Source organism: Mustela erminea, chromosome 12, assembly GCF_009829155.1.
Source record: "Mustela erminea isolate mMusErm1 chromosome 12, mMusErm1.Pri, whole genome shotgun sequence".
Lineage (NCBI taxonomy): Eukaryota > Metazoa > Chordata > Mammalia > Carnivora > Mustelidae > Mustela > Mustela erminea.
In genome coordinates this window covers 91,434,077-91,450,491 of record NC_045625.1, presented here as the reverse complement: position 1 = coordinate 91,450,491, position 16,415 = coordinate 91,434,077, and the positions used below count along the sequence as shown (strand labels likewise).

At 61.7% G+C, this 16,415-nt stretch overlaps 1 protein-coding gene across 1 annotated transcript; it reads right to left on the bottom strand.

Annotated features, from left to right (window-relative positions):
- Nucleotides 1-13,805: 13,805 nt before the first annotated feature.
- On the bottom strand, nucleotides 13,806-15,360 carry GADD45G (growth arrest and DNA damage inducible gamma). Its single transcript, XM_032308422.1, has 4 exons — nucleotides 15,183-15,360; nucleotides 14,832-14,933; nucleotides 14,484-14,697; nucleotides 13,806-14,387 (listed from the first exon to the last, which is right to left on the bottom strand). Exons 1-4 carry the CDS (start codon nucleotides 15,233-15,235, stop codon nucleotides 14,277-14,279), a joined length of 480 nt encoding a protein of 159 aa, XP_032164313.1. The 5' UTR covers nucleotides 15,236-15,360; the 3' UTR covers nucleotides 13,806-14,276.
- Between the last annotated feature and the right edge of the window lie 1,055 nt (nucleotides 15,361-16,415).

Here is a 16,415-nt window from a genome sequence, read left to right as displayed (position 1 = left end):
TCAATTTGTTATTCCACTGTTCTGTGCTCAGTTTCAACAGCCGTGGGAAGCAGCACACGGCGAAAGCAGAAACCCACACAGAATCCGGGGTGCTCAGGGGTCCCCAGTCCACCCAGGCACCGAGCACGGACGTCCCTGCCTCAATGACCCCCCCCTTCCCAGCTGCTATGCCTGGGAAACCCCATGGCCACTGCATGGGCAGCCCTGGCTCCTGTCACGGCCCCTCGGCCCTCTCGGCAGCAGGGACCAAGCCGACAAGGATGAGGTAAGCACATCCCCGTCCGTTCCGAGAGCTGCGCGGCCGCACACCTGGGTGCTGGCTGGGCACAGCCCCCGGTGCTGTTCCTGCGGCAGCCGCATCCCTCCGCTCGTCCTGGCTGACCCTGCGGCCACGCCCTCCACCCTGGACCACAGTGACTGCTCCCCTAGGACAGGAGCCGGCTGTCGAGACTTGGAGCCCCACGCCGCCCAGCCCCCTCCTTCACGGGGACTCATGTCCACGGTGATGGCACCGCCGCTGCCCCAGCAGAGGGATTCCCAGGAAAGAAGTCTGAGTCATACCAGAGAGAGAACAAATGCCTAGGGGAGCTGCAGCGAGGCCAGGGCGGCCTCCTTTATTCCTTCCAGAACATTCCATGGGAGGCTCAGGGAAAAGCGAGCTCACCCTGCCGAGACTTCAACCTGGCAAGTACAGGTGCACACAGCTGGCCGGCAGACGCACCAGCCCAGGCAGAAGCTCCAGAAAACCAGCTGAGGTCCCCTGGGGCCGCTCTGCACGCCACCCTATCTTCCCCAGCCCCCCTCGGGCTCCCCCTAATCTCTGCCTGGTTACCCTGAGGGATGAGGCACCCCCGGGGAGGACCAGCCAAGCAGCGAGCGGCGCCTGGTCTTGGAGGGTGGCGGGGCGCTGGGACAAGGGTGAGCTGCCCTTGGAACCGCACAGGCTGCCGCAACACACTTTGTTCAGACGTAATAACAGCTATTAGGCTGCATAATTGACCCAAAGAGGGAAGTCATTGCAGCGAGAAACAAAGGCCGCTCAGTGCCGCCTGGCCGCCGACCAGCTGGCCGGTGGGGCGCCCAGCGCCTCTGACATGGCGACGACTTCCCTGGCCCCGGGGGCGGGGTACCTCCTGGCCCCGGCTGGCCCCCCCGGCCAGTGCATGGATCAGGTGCACGCACCCCAGCCTGCCCACACCGGCCAGGGCCCGGGGCGAGTCACTACGGAGGGCCACAGCCTGCGCCTCCTCAGCTCGGCCCGCCGCTGCCGCCTCTCAGCCCACGCTCGCTGCCCCGAGCCCACCGCGAAGGTTGGAGGTGCAGGCAGGTGTGCGTCTCCAAGGCCAAGAAAGAAGGCCGGGAGAGACCGCACGCTGTGTCTACGCGGAGCCGGAACAGTAAAGGTGAACTCGACACGAAGATAAAAATAAAGCAGAACACGAGGTCCTGCCAGCGGAGGACTGTGCTCACCGTGCCCCAGGGCCACCCAGCCTGGGACTGCCAGCCGGGCAGGGCGAGGCTGCCGGCAGGTGGCCCTGAGTCACCACGCGGGCTGGCTCCTTGCTTCCCAAAGCAGTCCGGCCGGAGCGCGCGACTCACAGCTTCACGGGGCCTGTAGACAATTCCTGCACCGGCCTGGAGGGGCAGGAAGTGGTGCCTCAGGCACCTCCCCGGGGATGTTGGAGACATCTGTCACCAGGACACTCGGGCCGCCTCTGTGGCCTTGCATTCCCTGGACGACCGAGGGGTGTGCTGTGCTCTGAGGCCACGACCGGGGGCGCCAACCGGAGCTCCCACAAGGAATGCTCTGCTCACTGAGGACCCCGGGGTGTGAGGCCCAGGCCCCGCCCCCTGACACGGGGAGCATCCGGGCAGTGAGAGGCCGCCAGCGGGAGCCATCCCACCGCAGAGCCCGTCTCCTTTTAGCGGGGGCTCCTCCGTCAGAAGGCGCAGCAAATACCGACGTCAGTGTGATTTCAGCCACGCTCCGCCTTGCACCACGGGGCTCTGGGAGCCGTGTAAGAAGTGCGAGTTGCCCCCGCTGATAAGACACACAGACAGTGCACAGAGCGGGTTCCCAGAGCCCCAGCCTCCGCCAACACCCCGGAAAGCAGGTCCTGGGTGCTCAGAACGCACAGATGGAAAAGGCACACTGAGCTGGGCGGCTGGAGGGTGTCAGGCTGATGGCCACACAGCACGACTCCCAGAGGGTAGGGGTCCTCTGGGGGGAGCACGGGTGCCGTCTCCACACACCCTGGAACATCAGCATTCCAGGACGGAGGGAAGGAGGCGCCCTTCATGCCTCTGCAGCGTCGCTGCAAGAAATGCCTGAGTGGGCCCCTCCGATGGAAGAGGGGAGGGCAAGGCCGAGGCCAGGACCCCTTAGTGGGTGGGCCCTGGGCAGGGACAGCAAGTGAAGGGATCTGCCGGCCCCATCTCCTCTCTCCACGAGGGCAGACCGCCGGCCGGAGAGGTCTTCCCCGCCCCCGCCCAGCAGCCCCGGAGAGCCGTCCCTACTCCGCAGAGGCCAGCGGTCGTCAGCCAGGCAGCCCGGGCTCTGGAATCTGCTCTTTATGCCAGAAGCTGGTCCAGGGCAAACAAGACGGGCTCCCGAGAGCCCTGAGAGCTCAAGTTCTCCTTTGCTCATTGCAAACCTGTGTGAGACTGAGCACGAGAATGAAAGCCACCAACTTGCAGCTCAGAACAGAACGTACTGTTCACCGAGTATCCATCCATCATCTTACCCCGTATCCCAGTAGGCACAGTGTTCCCATAATATAATCGTTTAGTGGAAACCAAGCGTTCTGACCATCTCTTTCTCTGTACTAGCTTGTTTGTTCCGAGTCGTCTGCAGACCTGAAAAATAATAACAGAGCAAGTGCCAAGGGGCCGAGATGGCCAGTCGGAGGAAGATCTTGTGTAACACTTGCCCTTGGGGGGAAAGGCAGGCCCTTGGGATAACTTCTGCTTTGATGCAAGATGGTCTCCTTGCATTTCCATGGGATGGAGGTCAGCCTCCATGGGAAGGAGCAGAAGCCAGGGAAAGGATAGCAAGCATGGGGACGTGTGCGGCGCGTGGCCTGTGGCTCCCGTGGCGGCAGCGCGGGAGCACACCTGGAGACCGGCCAGGCTTTCTCTGGGGAGAGTGGAGTGCACGGCCCGCTCATCTCCCCGGGCTCCCTATTCCTACAGCGAGCTGGGGGGTACGTTCGCAAAGCTGACCCAGGATGGACCACCAGCCGCAGAGCCCGGCACTGCAGTCCCTCTCTCGGGAGCCGTCCGCTCTCTGGAAGAACAGCGCAGCTCCCTGTCCTTCCACTCACCCTGAACATTCCGAGGTCGATGAAGCAAACCCTGTGGGCTTCGTTGACCGTCGGGCAGCCCAGCAAGACCGAGAGCCCAGCCCCACAACGGATGGCTGTGGAAACACGCGTGTGCCCCTGGGGGTGTGCGTGCGCATGCATGGTGTGTTTGTACGCTTGTGCGTGGGTGTGCTGTGCGTGTGGACACGGGTGTGCTGCATGTGTGCGTGGGTGTGAGTGCATTGTTGTGTGCACATGCATGTGCGTGTGTGCTGCGTGTGTGCAGGTATGTGCATGGGTGTGTGGGTTGTGTCAGGAAGCTGCTAAGAGAACAAGTTATTACGGGATCACAGGGACCTGGAATCCTATAACTGGGACACGGTAAGAGCTTGTTGGCGTCAATGTTTTGTTTAAGAGCAGAAGGGCCTCCAGCTCCTACTGGCACTGAGTAACTGAGGCAGGGGCCGCCAACAGCCCAGCCCAACTGCAGATCCACGGTCGCTCGTGCCCTGGGGCCCTCTGAGCCCACAGGCACTGCATGAGGTCGAGTTCTTTCAAATATGGACTTTAACAGAGAGATACAGAGGGTTCCTGAGGTCACAGTTGGGAAGTGGCCAAGGGTCAGAAATCGAAACGCGGCCCCACCCAGAGCTCTAGCCCATGCCAAATAGGGGCCATGGGGTGGGAGCGCCTGGTCCTGGGGCGAGCACCAACCCCTTTCTCCAGGGCCACCTCCAGAGGGTCCAATCTGCAGGGAGTGGGGCATCAGACCCCACCAGCATTCAGCAGGAACCAGAGCAAGGTGGGCTGCTGTGTCTCCGGCGTGAAGAGAAACTCCCATTCAGACTGAGCCCCTGGTCCCATGGGGTACCCTCGGGGCCCAGATGTACTCCCTGGGCCTGCAGCTGCTATGCTGCTAGAGGGCTTGCTGGAGACAAACACCCCCAGAGCCCAGACCTCTGAATCCACACGAGCCTCCGGGGATGCACAGGCCCTTAGAGGCTCATGTGGCAGCTCTGCCCCGTTCCAGGAAGATCCACCGGCCAGAACAAGGAGGAAATGGGCAAGAATGACCCTGGGGTTCCCTGGCCTTCCTCCAGGACACGGTCCTCCCCAAGCCCCTGGAGGCAGCGTTGCTCCTGGGCCGGACGAGCGCCGCAGACCCGGGAGGAGCCGGGAGCGGGGAGCACAGCTGGACCTGCAGCCAGAGTCCGGATTTGCAAACTTAACACATTCAAGGACACTTTCATACTCAAGCCTGAATCGTCTACTAAATCGTATCACTTTCCCACAGGAAGGGAAGAGCCAGGAGTCAACAGAACAGGCCTGGACGAGATCTGAAGCCTCAGCCTTGCACCACCGCAGCCCCAGCCAGGAGCCCACTCGCCGTTTGTCCAACAGATGCCCCGACTGTGCAGATGCTCCAGATAAAGGATTTGTCTTTTGGGAACTTAAAACCGTCCGCTCCGTGGAGGGCTACCCGACGGGAGCTAGGCCGGGAGCAGGGGCACAGGACAGGTCAGCCCCGGAGGCTCTACTTCTCTCCAAGGAACAGGGTCCCCGGGGGAAGGTGGGGCCAGCAGGAGTGGGCGGGGCAATGTGGGCCTGGTGCCGGGTCTGGTCCTCCTGGGGCGCCTGGGAAGGGCCCATGGGGACCACGATCGCCCTCCTGCCCGGCTGCTGAGGGAACCCCGCACTAAGCCGGCTGGTGTGTTCTCTGCCATTACTGATGTCCGGGGCCGTCCCGGCGGGGCACCGTGGCTGACGACAGCTGCCGTTCCACCAATGGCAGCATCGCAGACCGTGCCGCTTTGTACTTCCGTGTCCTCTTTCTCTCCGACTAGGTTCTATAACCTAAACACAGCTCCCAGGGGCTCACCACCTCCAACCAGAGATGTGAGTCGAAGATAGGGTCCAAACACCGCCTCCCAGGACTGGGACCCTCCCAGGATCCGAGGTCCCGGGCCTGCTGCCATGGGAGGCTCTGGGTAGCCAACAGAAAGCACCAAACTTGGACTGGCTTGGACTGACCGGACTCCCCATGGGGAGGCAGAGCCCTGACCTCCGGGCCTCCTGGCCCAGCCAGAGCAGCACCAGAGAGAGCGGGAGCACTGCGAGCCTGGGCCAGGCCCTCAGGAGACCCAGGAAACCCCCAAACGACGGGCTCTGGGGCCATTGGCTCTGCAGAGAAGCTGGGAAAGTGCCAAAGGGCCTCAGGAAGCCCCTGGCTCCTCCTTCCCTCGGACGCCTGCCGCCCAGTCTGCCCAGGCCCTAGCCGTCTCGGGCACGCCGGCCTCACACTTCAGAACTCACCGCCCCCCCCAAGAACACCCCACATCCAGGCTGACCCTTACAGGCCGTCGTCGGCATCTGGTGGCCACCCCCGCCGCGAGCCCCATCCTCCTCCTGCAAAGGACACGCCACTGCCCGCCTTCCTGGAAGACAGAGCCAAGACCCTCCCTGCAGGGCCCGCCGGGGGTCCCCAGCCCACCGCGTCCCCCATCCTCTGTCCTTCACGACATCGGCGCTTCTCGCTCTGTGTTTCTTCCGATGGCGACAAAGAAGTTGGTGTTGCGTCCCGTAGAATACAAGGTCTTCAAATCGTCCAGCATCTAGAGTCCACGCCAGGACGGGCCCTTGGCCAACGTGCTTGATGCTGACGGCAGTCATGCAGGTGAGGACGGACAGAGGGCCAGACGCTCCCACGGTCCTGCGACAGAGCCCACACCAGGGGCCCTGCTTGGATGGGCTCTGCCGCGCGCTCTCTCATTCAGCAAAGGGCCGATCTTACCAGTGACCTCCCAGGTGCTGTGTTAGAGCCAAGGTGTTTCAGGTGAATCTCTCTCTCTCTCTCTCTCTCTCTCTGCGAGGAGGGAAGAACACTCAGGCTGGTAAACAGACCTCCATAGGACGCAAAAGAGCCTTGGCGGGGAGAGCAGGAGGCTTGTAAACTGGGGGGTGGGGGGAGTGTCCCCGCCTCCACTTGGTGCCAGGCAGGGCCCTTGGAGCAGCAGGGATGCTGGTCCCCGGTTATCCACAGGGCAAGGAGGACGGTGATGCTGCCGGCACCAGGCACGGAACTGGCGGCCCGCGGTGCGGAAGCTGGGGCAGAGGGAGAGGGAGGGTCTCTCCAGTCCGCACCGCATCTGCCCCATGAATCTCTCCTGTTGCAGAACTTACAGCGCAGCCCCCTGGAAGGGAAAAGCACGTGGTCCCTCTGGGAAATACGGTTCACAGCAAACCCGGAGCACGACCCAAGACAGCGGCAATCCTCGGCGATGTGCCGTGCCCTCTGCCCGCTTCTTCGCCTGGGGCACAGGTGGCTCCCGTCTGCCGTGTGTCCCCTGCCCTGTCCATGATGACAGTCGCATGGAGGATGAGGCGGGGGGCGCGCACCCACCCCCACCCCACTCTTAGCGGAGCGTCTGGTACTCCGCCTCACTCCACTAAGCCCCGTGCTGCTGTTGACCCCCTGTGGGCGCTGCTGGTGGCCGGTGACCAGAGCAGGAGCCAGCAGCGGTCCTGGCCCACGCAGAGCCCAGCGGCTGGGACATGGCATGTGGCTTTGAGGCTGGGATGGCCCGCTCGGTGGGGGCTGCTTCTCCAGCGACATGATGAACACTCCGGGCAAGGGGCTTCAGGACGGGCAGACCGGTCCGCGTGGCCACGGCTCCGGGCCGCCGAGAGACGTGCTCTCCGGCCTCCTCCCACGTGTCTCTCCGGCTCCTCAGCCCCACCTGGGTGGGCAGTGCCCCCCTCCTGCCCCATCTCTCAGGCTGGCCTGGGGCCCCATGAGCAGGGAGCAGCCACTGGCTCTCACCCCGGCCACACGGAGCCTGAGCCTCAGCTCTGAGGCCACCCGCCAGGACCCGAAACCCTGGGCCAACCCCAGCTGAGCGACTGCTGACAGGGGACCAGTTACCCCATTCCTGGGGCTTTGCCTTGTCATCGTCGGGGCCCCCCCAGAGCCAGAACCTGAGAGATTCGCAGAAATCCCCAGGCAGCACACGGGTGTGCAATGGTGTCAGGGGGGCTTCCGGCAGCCGTGCCTGCCCCCCCCACCGCCGGCACCTCTCCCTGGAATCCGCGCTGCCCACCTCCCTGCACCACTGCAGCGCCGCACCCCGGCGAGCTCGGATCTTGCCGAGGAAGAGGATGCTCTCTCCAGCCACGTCTCTCTCAATGTGGCTTTTCCCAGATGCATCGATGTTGTCACGTAGAATTCTATTGCAGAGTAAAAACGCCACAGATTTCCATCTTCCTCCCGGATTCTTCTCACTCAGGGAGGATAAGGTGAAGGTGCGCGCGGCCAGAGCCACTGTCGGGAAGCCAGGGAGACCTTGCTAAAGAGCCACATGGATTCCAAGCCCTGGCCGTGCGGCCGCCGGCTGACGGCTTCAAGCCAAGGCAACCGGGAACAGGGACTCCTGAAAACCAGCCAGAAATCCCACCTGCCCCTGAGGTGAGGAAGTCAAACCACATCAACTGTGTGAAGAATGCGTGGCGGAGTTGAAGAAACAGCCAATGGTTAGAAGATCAGAGCCTGCTTTGGGGGAAATTAAAAAAAAAAAAAAAACCTCCCACATCATCTTGACGACATTCCCTTAACTGACTGCTCTCCAGACCGCGGCTTTCAGACCACAGCCGGCTTTCCTGTCCATCACTGACCTGCCGTCCCCACAACCAGAGTCTGGAGAGACAGACCAGTGGGTCTACTCTGAGGGACAGGAAGCCACAAGCAGCAGCAAGAAAACGTTCGGCTTTAACCAAAAGACTGCATTTCCAGACAATCAGGCCAGGTTCCGGAGGTCATGGACAGGTAGCTCCCCCAAGCTGCTCTAACCACGCGCTTCCCGAGGCTTCCTTCCTTCTGGAGAGTTCTGAGGTGCCAGCGCTGGGCACATCAGCTGGGCCCGGGACCGACCAGCCACCGTGGGGCAGCCGTGCCCACCCCGTGGCCAGCCTTGAACACAAGGGTCTGCTGGGCATGGGACAGAGCACAGGCCCCCAAAAGCTCATCGACAACGGCCCTTTACTTCCCCAAGTCCACTTTCTCATTCGCAAAATGAGGAATCGACATCAACTAGACTTCCTTCTCGGACCGAGGGCATGAGTCAGGGCCACTTGAAGATTTCCTGTAAGGGGAAGGGGTGGGGGAAAAACTAATGATACGGTCCGTGGCCCCGGGGTTGCTGACTCCCCGGGGAAGGCGACGGCTAGCAGGCTGGCAGGAGCTGGCTCCTGGTCAGAACCAAAGGCTGGACAGAGCCGGCTGTCAGCTCAGGCTCTCACTGGGCTGCAAGCGCCCGGTCACGCTCCCCCAGGAGGCTCTCAGGAAGAACCCGCTTCCCAGCTCGTCCAGGTGCTTGGCCGAATTCGGCTTCTTATACCTGTGGGACGGAGGTCCCCGCTCCACAGCTGGCGGTTGTCCGGGGGCTGCTCTCAGTTCCAGGCTGGCCTCATTCCTTGCTGCCCAGCCACTCCACCTGCAAGCCCGGGCTGACATGTCAAACCCCTTACGCACGACTCCCTCTGGCTTCCTGCAGTGTCCCTGAGCAGCCGACCCCTGCACCGTCCAAAATCCGTGGATGCCTTTTTACCCCCAAACACTAAGAGTCTCCTTCAGACAGAAGCCTGCAGAAAACAATGGTTGGTTCACAAGGATTTTGTATGTTCCAGGTTTCAGATGCTCTAGTTTTACAATCGGTAAACTAGAGAAAAGAAAACATTAAGAAAATCCACAAAGAAGTGGACCCGTGCAGCTCAAACCTTTGTTTTAGGGTCAACCGAACTAAAAAATTATGGTCTTTGTTCCCAGTTACTGGCACCAAGCTTCTGGGACACGTGTAAGATCCTGAGTGGCCAGAGAAAGCAAAGCCTCCATTGTTCCCCAGAACAGTCCACTTTAAACCACCTGAGTTTACGCTGAGGATGTCACTGCTGGAGGACCCATCCACAGCTTTGGGGTGGGGCCGGCTGGTCACCAGGAAGACCAAGCCACGATTAGGGTTTGGGACGTCCACCTCCAAGGAGAAGAGGGGGCGCTGGAGACTGAGTTTCACCTCCAGCAAACCCATGATTCCACCCATCGTGCGAGGCAGGGGAATCTCCATCCAAATCACTAACCATGTTTGGAGGGCTCGCAGGTCGGCGGACGCGCCCTGGTGTCGGGGGACAGTGTGCCCAAGGTGCCTCGGACCTCCACCCCCTCCTGTAATACTGTGTGCTGTGCACCACTTTCGTCTGGTTGTTCCCGAGCTGGACCCTCTATGATGGGTGGGTGATTTACCCTGTACACTGTTTCCCTGGGTTTGTAAGCTAGTGACTGAGCCTGAGAGGGATCAGGGTGCCCTAAATGTGTATGCGGCCAGGGAGAAACGTGGGTAGTCTGGGCCCTCCTCGTGTGGCTGGTGTCCGAAGAGGGGAATGTTGTCACTGAGTGTCACTGATCAGTTCCGATGCTAACTCTGGGTGGTCAGAAGTAACTGAATTGTCAGACACCCAGTTGGCACTGGAGACTCGGAGAATTGGTTTGAAAAACACCAGTTGTGTGATATCAGGGTACGGGGCGGGAGACCTACTTTCTCTTCTGCAACCAGCCAGAGAAAACCCTCTGATTAAAAGCACTCGTGAAAATTAGGCTTGGCCCCTGCAGAGCACCTCCCAGTTTTCAGGTTGACCTTGACTGCAAAATCCCATCCTTGGGGAAGTGACCTCAGAGGGTCATGGCGGAATCCCACATTGTGCATGGGAGGAACGTCGCCTGGGCGGGAGCTGCGGAGATGGCAGCTTCTGGCAAGCCACGGCGGGGCACATGGCGGCCTCATTGTCCGCCGGGCTTCTAGGTGAGATGCTCCATGGCCAGCTGGCCCTGTTCGGAGACAGCCGCCTGTCCCGGATCGGGACGGGGAGGGGCCCGGGGCATTCCAGGTCCTTCTGAGAGAGGTGTGGGATTCCTGCCAATATAAAGCTGCTGAGTTCAGAGAGGATTCTGTGAGGCCCCCCTGCTCCCCAAAAGAGAAACTCTTCCGGGGACCGTTGCTGATTTGCAGCCTGACACCGTTCGCCCCTCTTCTGCCGGAGCAAGGGTCTCTGTGGCGAGGACGGTGCTGCACACAGTAAACACCAGCTGAATGAACGAGGGGACGAGGCAGCGCAGCAGTAGCCTGTCTCCCACCCCCGAGCCCGGCAGCCAAGAGCCATGCCTTCCTCCCCACCAGGAGGTGCGTGAGCGGCAATGCTGCCCAGGTCCCGCCCACGGGGCTCTGAGGGTGTCTGCTGCCTGCTGGGCTCAACCACGCAGCCCTGAGTCGCCACTTCAGCTTCCAGAAGGCACCTCCTCCCAGAACCCAGACCCAGCAAGGAGTCCCAGTCCACACCCGCCTCTGCTTGGAGGAGAGGTCTGCCGGAGACCTTCGCATGTACCCTCCTCAGCGAGAGGAGTGCCGTTATCTGCCAGCTGTTTTCTAGAAGACGCAGAAGGAAAACGAGCTAGACTGGGACGCGGCTGCTTACGAAGACCAGGGGTAACTTTGTCCTCAAACAGGAACTGAAGGCATGCCACAGTCCCCGCGAAGGGACACAGGTGCCTGTGCAGGATCACACACCGCGCCTCCCCAGCCCCCCCACTGTTAAGCCAAAGTCTCTCCTTGACCTTTGGGGGAAATACACCTAGATGAGAAGGCCGCCGCTGATAGCTTGGAAGATGTAACATCTAAGCTCAAGAACTTTGAAAAAAGCAAAAATGAAAACATGTTCCCCAAGCTGACCCCACCGTGTCACGTTGTTTGCCAACATCCTTGCTTTTCTCCTGAAAATATCTTTTTATCGCCCTTTTCTCAAGTGGCTCTTTGTAAGCACCAGGAGCAAGGCTCGCTGTGCTCTTGCTACCAACGGCTTCAGAAAACGCATAACCCACAGGGCTTCGGGCTGCAAACAGACACGAGCCTCGGGGATGCATTCAGACTCCCATCTGTCTTACTGGGAAGGAGCGGAGGTCTCGGTTCCTGGTGAGGGTGAGGCTTGCCTGCCATGAAGACCAGCCCGAACACCCCTCCGCCCATGCATGGGGTGAGCACAGCTTTGCTTTAGGCCTACAAACAGCTGGCATCACCTGCATGGGACACAGAGGCCTCCCAGGGAAGGAAGTTGCCCTGATGGGATCCCCTGCTTCGGTGGGCATCCCATGGCAGCGCGAGAAGACCCTCACCCCCAGAGGTCATAGAGGGACACGGGGGCACGCAACAGGGTGCCGAGGAGAGACTCAGGAGACACTGGCCGGGAGAGACCAGCTTCTTAGAAAGTACTGTGTGTGTTTCTGCATGATGGGGTGCGTACCCCTCAGAGGTACAGAAAAAGTGGGAAAGACACACCGCAGCCCGGGGACGGTCCATGACAACTGTCCTGTTGCTTTCCTCCTCTCCCCCTCCCCCTCTGGTATTTTGCATTTTTCCTACAATGAATATAGAAAACCATTAGAAACTTAGATAGCGATCTTATGAAAGCCGCCGTCCTTACAAATTCAGCAGGATTTCTGGGTTTTAGCAGGTCAAACGTTGGGTCCTGGAACCAGATGGCCAGGTCCTAACTCTCCCAGTCCACTGTGGGCTCCATGATCTGTAAATGCCTCCGTTAACCTTTAAGTATTATTGTTGTCAGCATTCATGCAGCGCTTTCTAGACGCAGAGCGCTGTGTCCGACCGTCTGTAGGGATCCCCTGAACACGGGTGAGATAATTAGCTTATCTATGCAGCGCCACCGAGAGTTGTTGGACGTATGAAGGCAATAGTGCATTGGTAAGCACTGTCTGGTTTATTAACTGTCTTCTGGCGTATTTTCTTTTAATAGCATAAAATCCCAGTCATCCAAAAAAAAAAAAAAAAGAAAGAAAGAAAGAAAAAAGAAAAGAAGGGAAGGAAGAAGACGGGCATGCCAGGGACTGGCGCTGTGACTAAGCATGCATGCTTTTGCCAGCAAATTCTCTTAGCCCCTGGGGCTCCGACAGGTGCTCTCGATGTAGGTTCTAATCCAAGAAAGCCCCCTTTCCTACGGACTGAATTCTCTGCAGCGGTCAGTCAGCCAGCAGCAGGGTCCGCCGGCCTGGCCTCCCCTACGTTCTGCTGACCGTATTCATCGAAGGGCATGTTCTAAAGTGATTTTGCCTCATTTGTGTTTACTATAGAGAGCTGTGGCAAATGGTCATTTGCCGGGATGCAGCCTGACTGGCGTGGACACCCACCCCGCAGGACACCCCCTGATGCAGAGAGGTCAATGCTCCGAGAAGCAAATAGGTAAAATATTAACGAAAGTCGGGCACAAACCCAGCTGAGTTCTTTCCTTGGGCCTCTGTCTGATCAAGGGGAAAATGTCTTGCAGAGTTGATATATGAGAAGCAGAATGCTTTCATTCTGGGAAGAAGAATTAAGCTCCTACAGTCCTGTTTTCCTGTGACGGCTTCCAGGATTTGGAGAGAATTTAAAAAGTGGAGCCCGACAGGGTGAATCAGCCACCTGGGACTGCTGGTAATTCAGGAGAGTTTACTTGGTAGAAAAACAACACAGCACCCCGCCTTTGCCCAGAAGGCTCCCTGGCCCGCCAGGCAGCCCGGTCCCAGCAGGCCAGCCCCACATGCCCGTCCCTGGCTGGACAGGGTTCCGGTCAAGCACGGCGTAGCCCAGACATCCTGGCCTAATAAAGAAGATTGATTCACTCAGGACACTTGCCCTCAATGTTTCTCAAAGAAAGTCTTTGTGGGAAGGACTTAAATTCTTTTACTCCTGTAAGTCTGGAAATGGGGCTGTGAACAGTAGCAGCTCGCAGAACGCGGCTGTGGGCAGAGAGCCCTTGGCATAGCAGGTGGCAGATGCTGGTTCCACTCACAGTCGCTCCCCCCACTTGTGTGGACGCCGTCTTCCCGTTTTTTGCACAGCTCTTTGCAGCCCTATCACAGCCATGACAAAATGATGACTCACACTTAAATGCAGTCATCATGTCATACATGGCATTAACACTGCAGACACATTGCCATAAGCCCCGTGCCTGTAAGAGGAAAAGGCTCCTGGGAGCGTTCTGCCACCACCGTCCTTGGGGACCACAAAGGGCTGCGCCTGCAGAAGGTCCCGCTCATTGTGCAGGAGGGCCTGCCTGCCTCCTGCAAGCTGTTCTGATAAGCAGCTGTCAGAAGGGAGGGGGCTGCGGGGAGCAGTGGGGAGGGGAGGGAGAGGCTGCTCTTATCCGGCGGGAGGGTCAGCCTGGAGCTGCTGCACTGATGTCTTATCTCAAGCATGCTCCTGTCCTGCACGTTTAAAAATCCCCGGAAAATAGCAGGGCTCAAGTTCTGTGTCCCCTCCCCCGCTCCCAGCGCTCCCGGGGAGCCTGAATTCAGACCGGCGGGAAAGTGAGCAGGTGCCCTCCCCTCTGCTCCGGGGTTTCAGCAGTCACCGGGAACCCTGCAAACCACCTCCCCCCTCGGATGGGAATCCCCCCCTCAATAAAGAGAATAAGTCTGTTTCAGGTACGTTTATTGTAAAAATACTCAGAACTGCAGCAGCATAATCCTTTAGAAAGCGGAGCATCGCCCGCCGCCTGGAAACAGCGGCGCAGGGCTGCTCAGTCCGTCAGAGCTCCTGTAACTGTCCAGGCCTCGGCGCCTGGCCTTTCCCCTCCTTCCTGTCGAGCGCGCGGCCTTGCTGAGTCACGCCTGCCCGGCCGGTCCCTCCTTCCCGGCCCCGTGGCCAACGGCCCGCCTCCGGCCTTCCCGGGCAAGCAGCCGCTCCCCACACTCGCAGAGTCCCGGGCTGGGGGCCAGCCCGCCCCTGCCGCCGCCGCGCCCCTCCTGCAGGGGGCCGCCCCTCCTCGCCGCTCTCCGCGCAGCACTCCGGTCCCGCGCCCTCCGAGGGCGCATCCACAGAGCCAGCCGCGCTAGGCGCCCCGGGGCGTCACCACGTCGATCAGACCAAGGCCCCCTCCGGGCGGTCACTCGGGGAGGGTGATACTGGGCACCCAGTCGTTGACCCTGCGGCTCTCCTCGCAGAACACGCTGAGCTTCTCCAGGGCGGGGTCCTTCCACGCGTCCTCATTGGGGTTCTGCGGGGAGAGCGCGGAGGTCAGCCTGGCTGGCCGCTGGCCGCTGGTCGCGGCGGGGCGACGCCGGGGCGACACCGGGGCGACGGCGACACTCACCGAAATGAGGATGCAGTGCAGGTCTCCAGGCGCGGCCGCCTCGTCGCCGGCGCCCACGATCGCCGCCAGCCGCTGCACGTCGCCCACGCGCACGATGTCTATGTCGTTCTCGCAGCAGAACGCCTGGATCAGCGTGAAGTGGATCTGCAGCGCGATGTCGCCCTCGTCCTCCGCGTCGGCGGCCAGCACGCAGAAGGTCACGTTGTCGGGGTCCCTGCACAGGCGGGAACCGGGTGGTGAGGGCAGGGCGGCGAGGCCGGGTGGGGGCACCCCCGCCGCCGTCTCCCGGGTCTCCCCGCCGCGGCCGCGGCCCCCGACCGCCCCACCCGGGGCCGCGTCCACACTCACACATTCAGGACTTTGGCGGACTCATAGACGCCGGCGGTGAGGCAGCCCTGGCGCTGCGCCGACAGCAGCAGCTCGTGCAGCGCCTTCCCGGCGCCCTGCATCCTGCGGACGGAGCCAGCGCGGTGAGCGGCACCGGCCGGAAGGCGCGGCGGGGTCCCCAGCCCCGCGCACACACCCACCCCGGCGCCCCTGCCCGGCGCCCCGGCTCCGGAGACGCACCTCCGGAGCCCAGCTCCCGCCCAGCGGCTCCCCATCCCGGCAGGCCCCGAAGGCGGCCGCCCGTCCCGCTGCAGCCAGGACAGGGACGGGCTCCCCGCGCCCGGAGACGTCCGGCGCCCGGCGCCAACCCACCTGGCGGTGCTTTCGGGAACCGTGTCTTGGCCGCGGATTTCCTCCAGAGTCATGGTTCGGTGGCGGAGCAGCTACTTATCCACGAGAGCGGCGAGCGGCGCGGGCGCGGCGGAGACGCGGAGCCGAGGCAGCCAGGCGAGCCCGCGGCCGGCGAGTGCGCCCCAGCGCGCCGCGCCCCCTTATATAGGCCGGCCGCCGCGCCGCCAGCTGGCGCGGGGCTGCGCGCCCATTGGCCGGCGCCCGCTTTCTGATGCAAATAAGGCGGCCGCCGCGGCTCGTGCCAGAAGGCCACGTGGGGAGGGGTGCAGGGGATGACAATGCCTCAAATCTGCCGCTTTTGTCGGGGTGTTACCAGGCAGACTGGAGCCTGCAGATTTCACTCGCCTTTTTGTTTTTTTTAAGTCCTTAAAAGGAAAAAGTTAAAAAAAAAAAAAGAAAACAAAAGCACCCTTGCTTGCTAATAGACGCCGCAATCGATGAAATGCCCCTTTGGGGAAACTGAAGAGTTTTTCCTTCGGGCGCTATGTGTGCTGCTACTCTCGAGTTCCCTCTCTACTTCCAGTGGACGTCGTGAGACGGTTGCTCCTGGGCCGGACTCGGGGTACAAACACGCAGCGCGGCTTGAAGCCCGCCCCAGGCCCGGCGCCGCGGCCCCTTCCAGCGCCAGCACGGGCCGCGCGCGCCGGCCAGGCCTCCCCGCACGCTCAGCGCCCCGACCCCGCCGCGCCCGAGGGTCCGAGCCGACCTCCCCGCCCGGAGCCGAGCGCCGCGGGGCGCTGGGACGCGCGAGCAGATTGCGGCCGGCGCGCGCGGCTCGTTTGCATTTCTATGGAGAGCGCACAATAGCGGAGGTCTGGCGTGTGGCGGTGTGCAGGAGGGACAATCGGGCTTTCTCTTCATAGCGACACTGTCCACCTGCCGCAGGGTGGGGCGGGCAGGGCGCCGCCGCGCGTGGGGGTCGCGGGGCTGCCCGGCGCGTGGGGGTCGGGCCACGGGCCACTCCTGCTCCCCTGGGTGTGCGTCCCCTGCACGGGCGCCCTGCACCCGCGGCCCGTCGGAGTGCAATGCCGCCCCCCTCGCCGCCCCCCGGTCCTCGCCCCGGTGCCGCCCAGTCTGCGCAGCCAGGTGCGCTGCGCGAAGACCCGGGGCTCCGGTCCCCGAGCCTGAAGAGCGCAGCTCCGAATCCCTTTCCCGGGGCGCCATCTACAGGCTGTCCCGAAGCGCGCGGGCCAC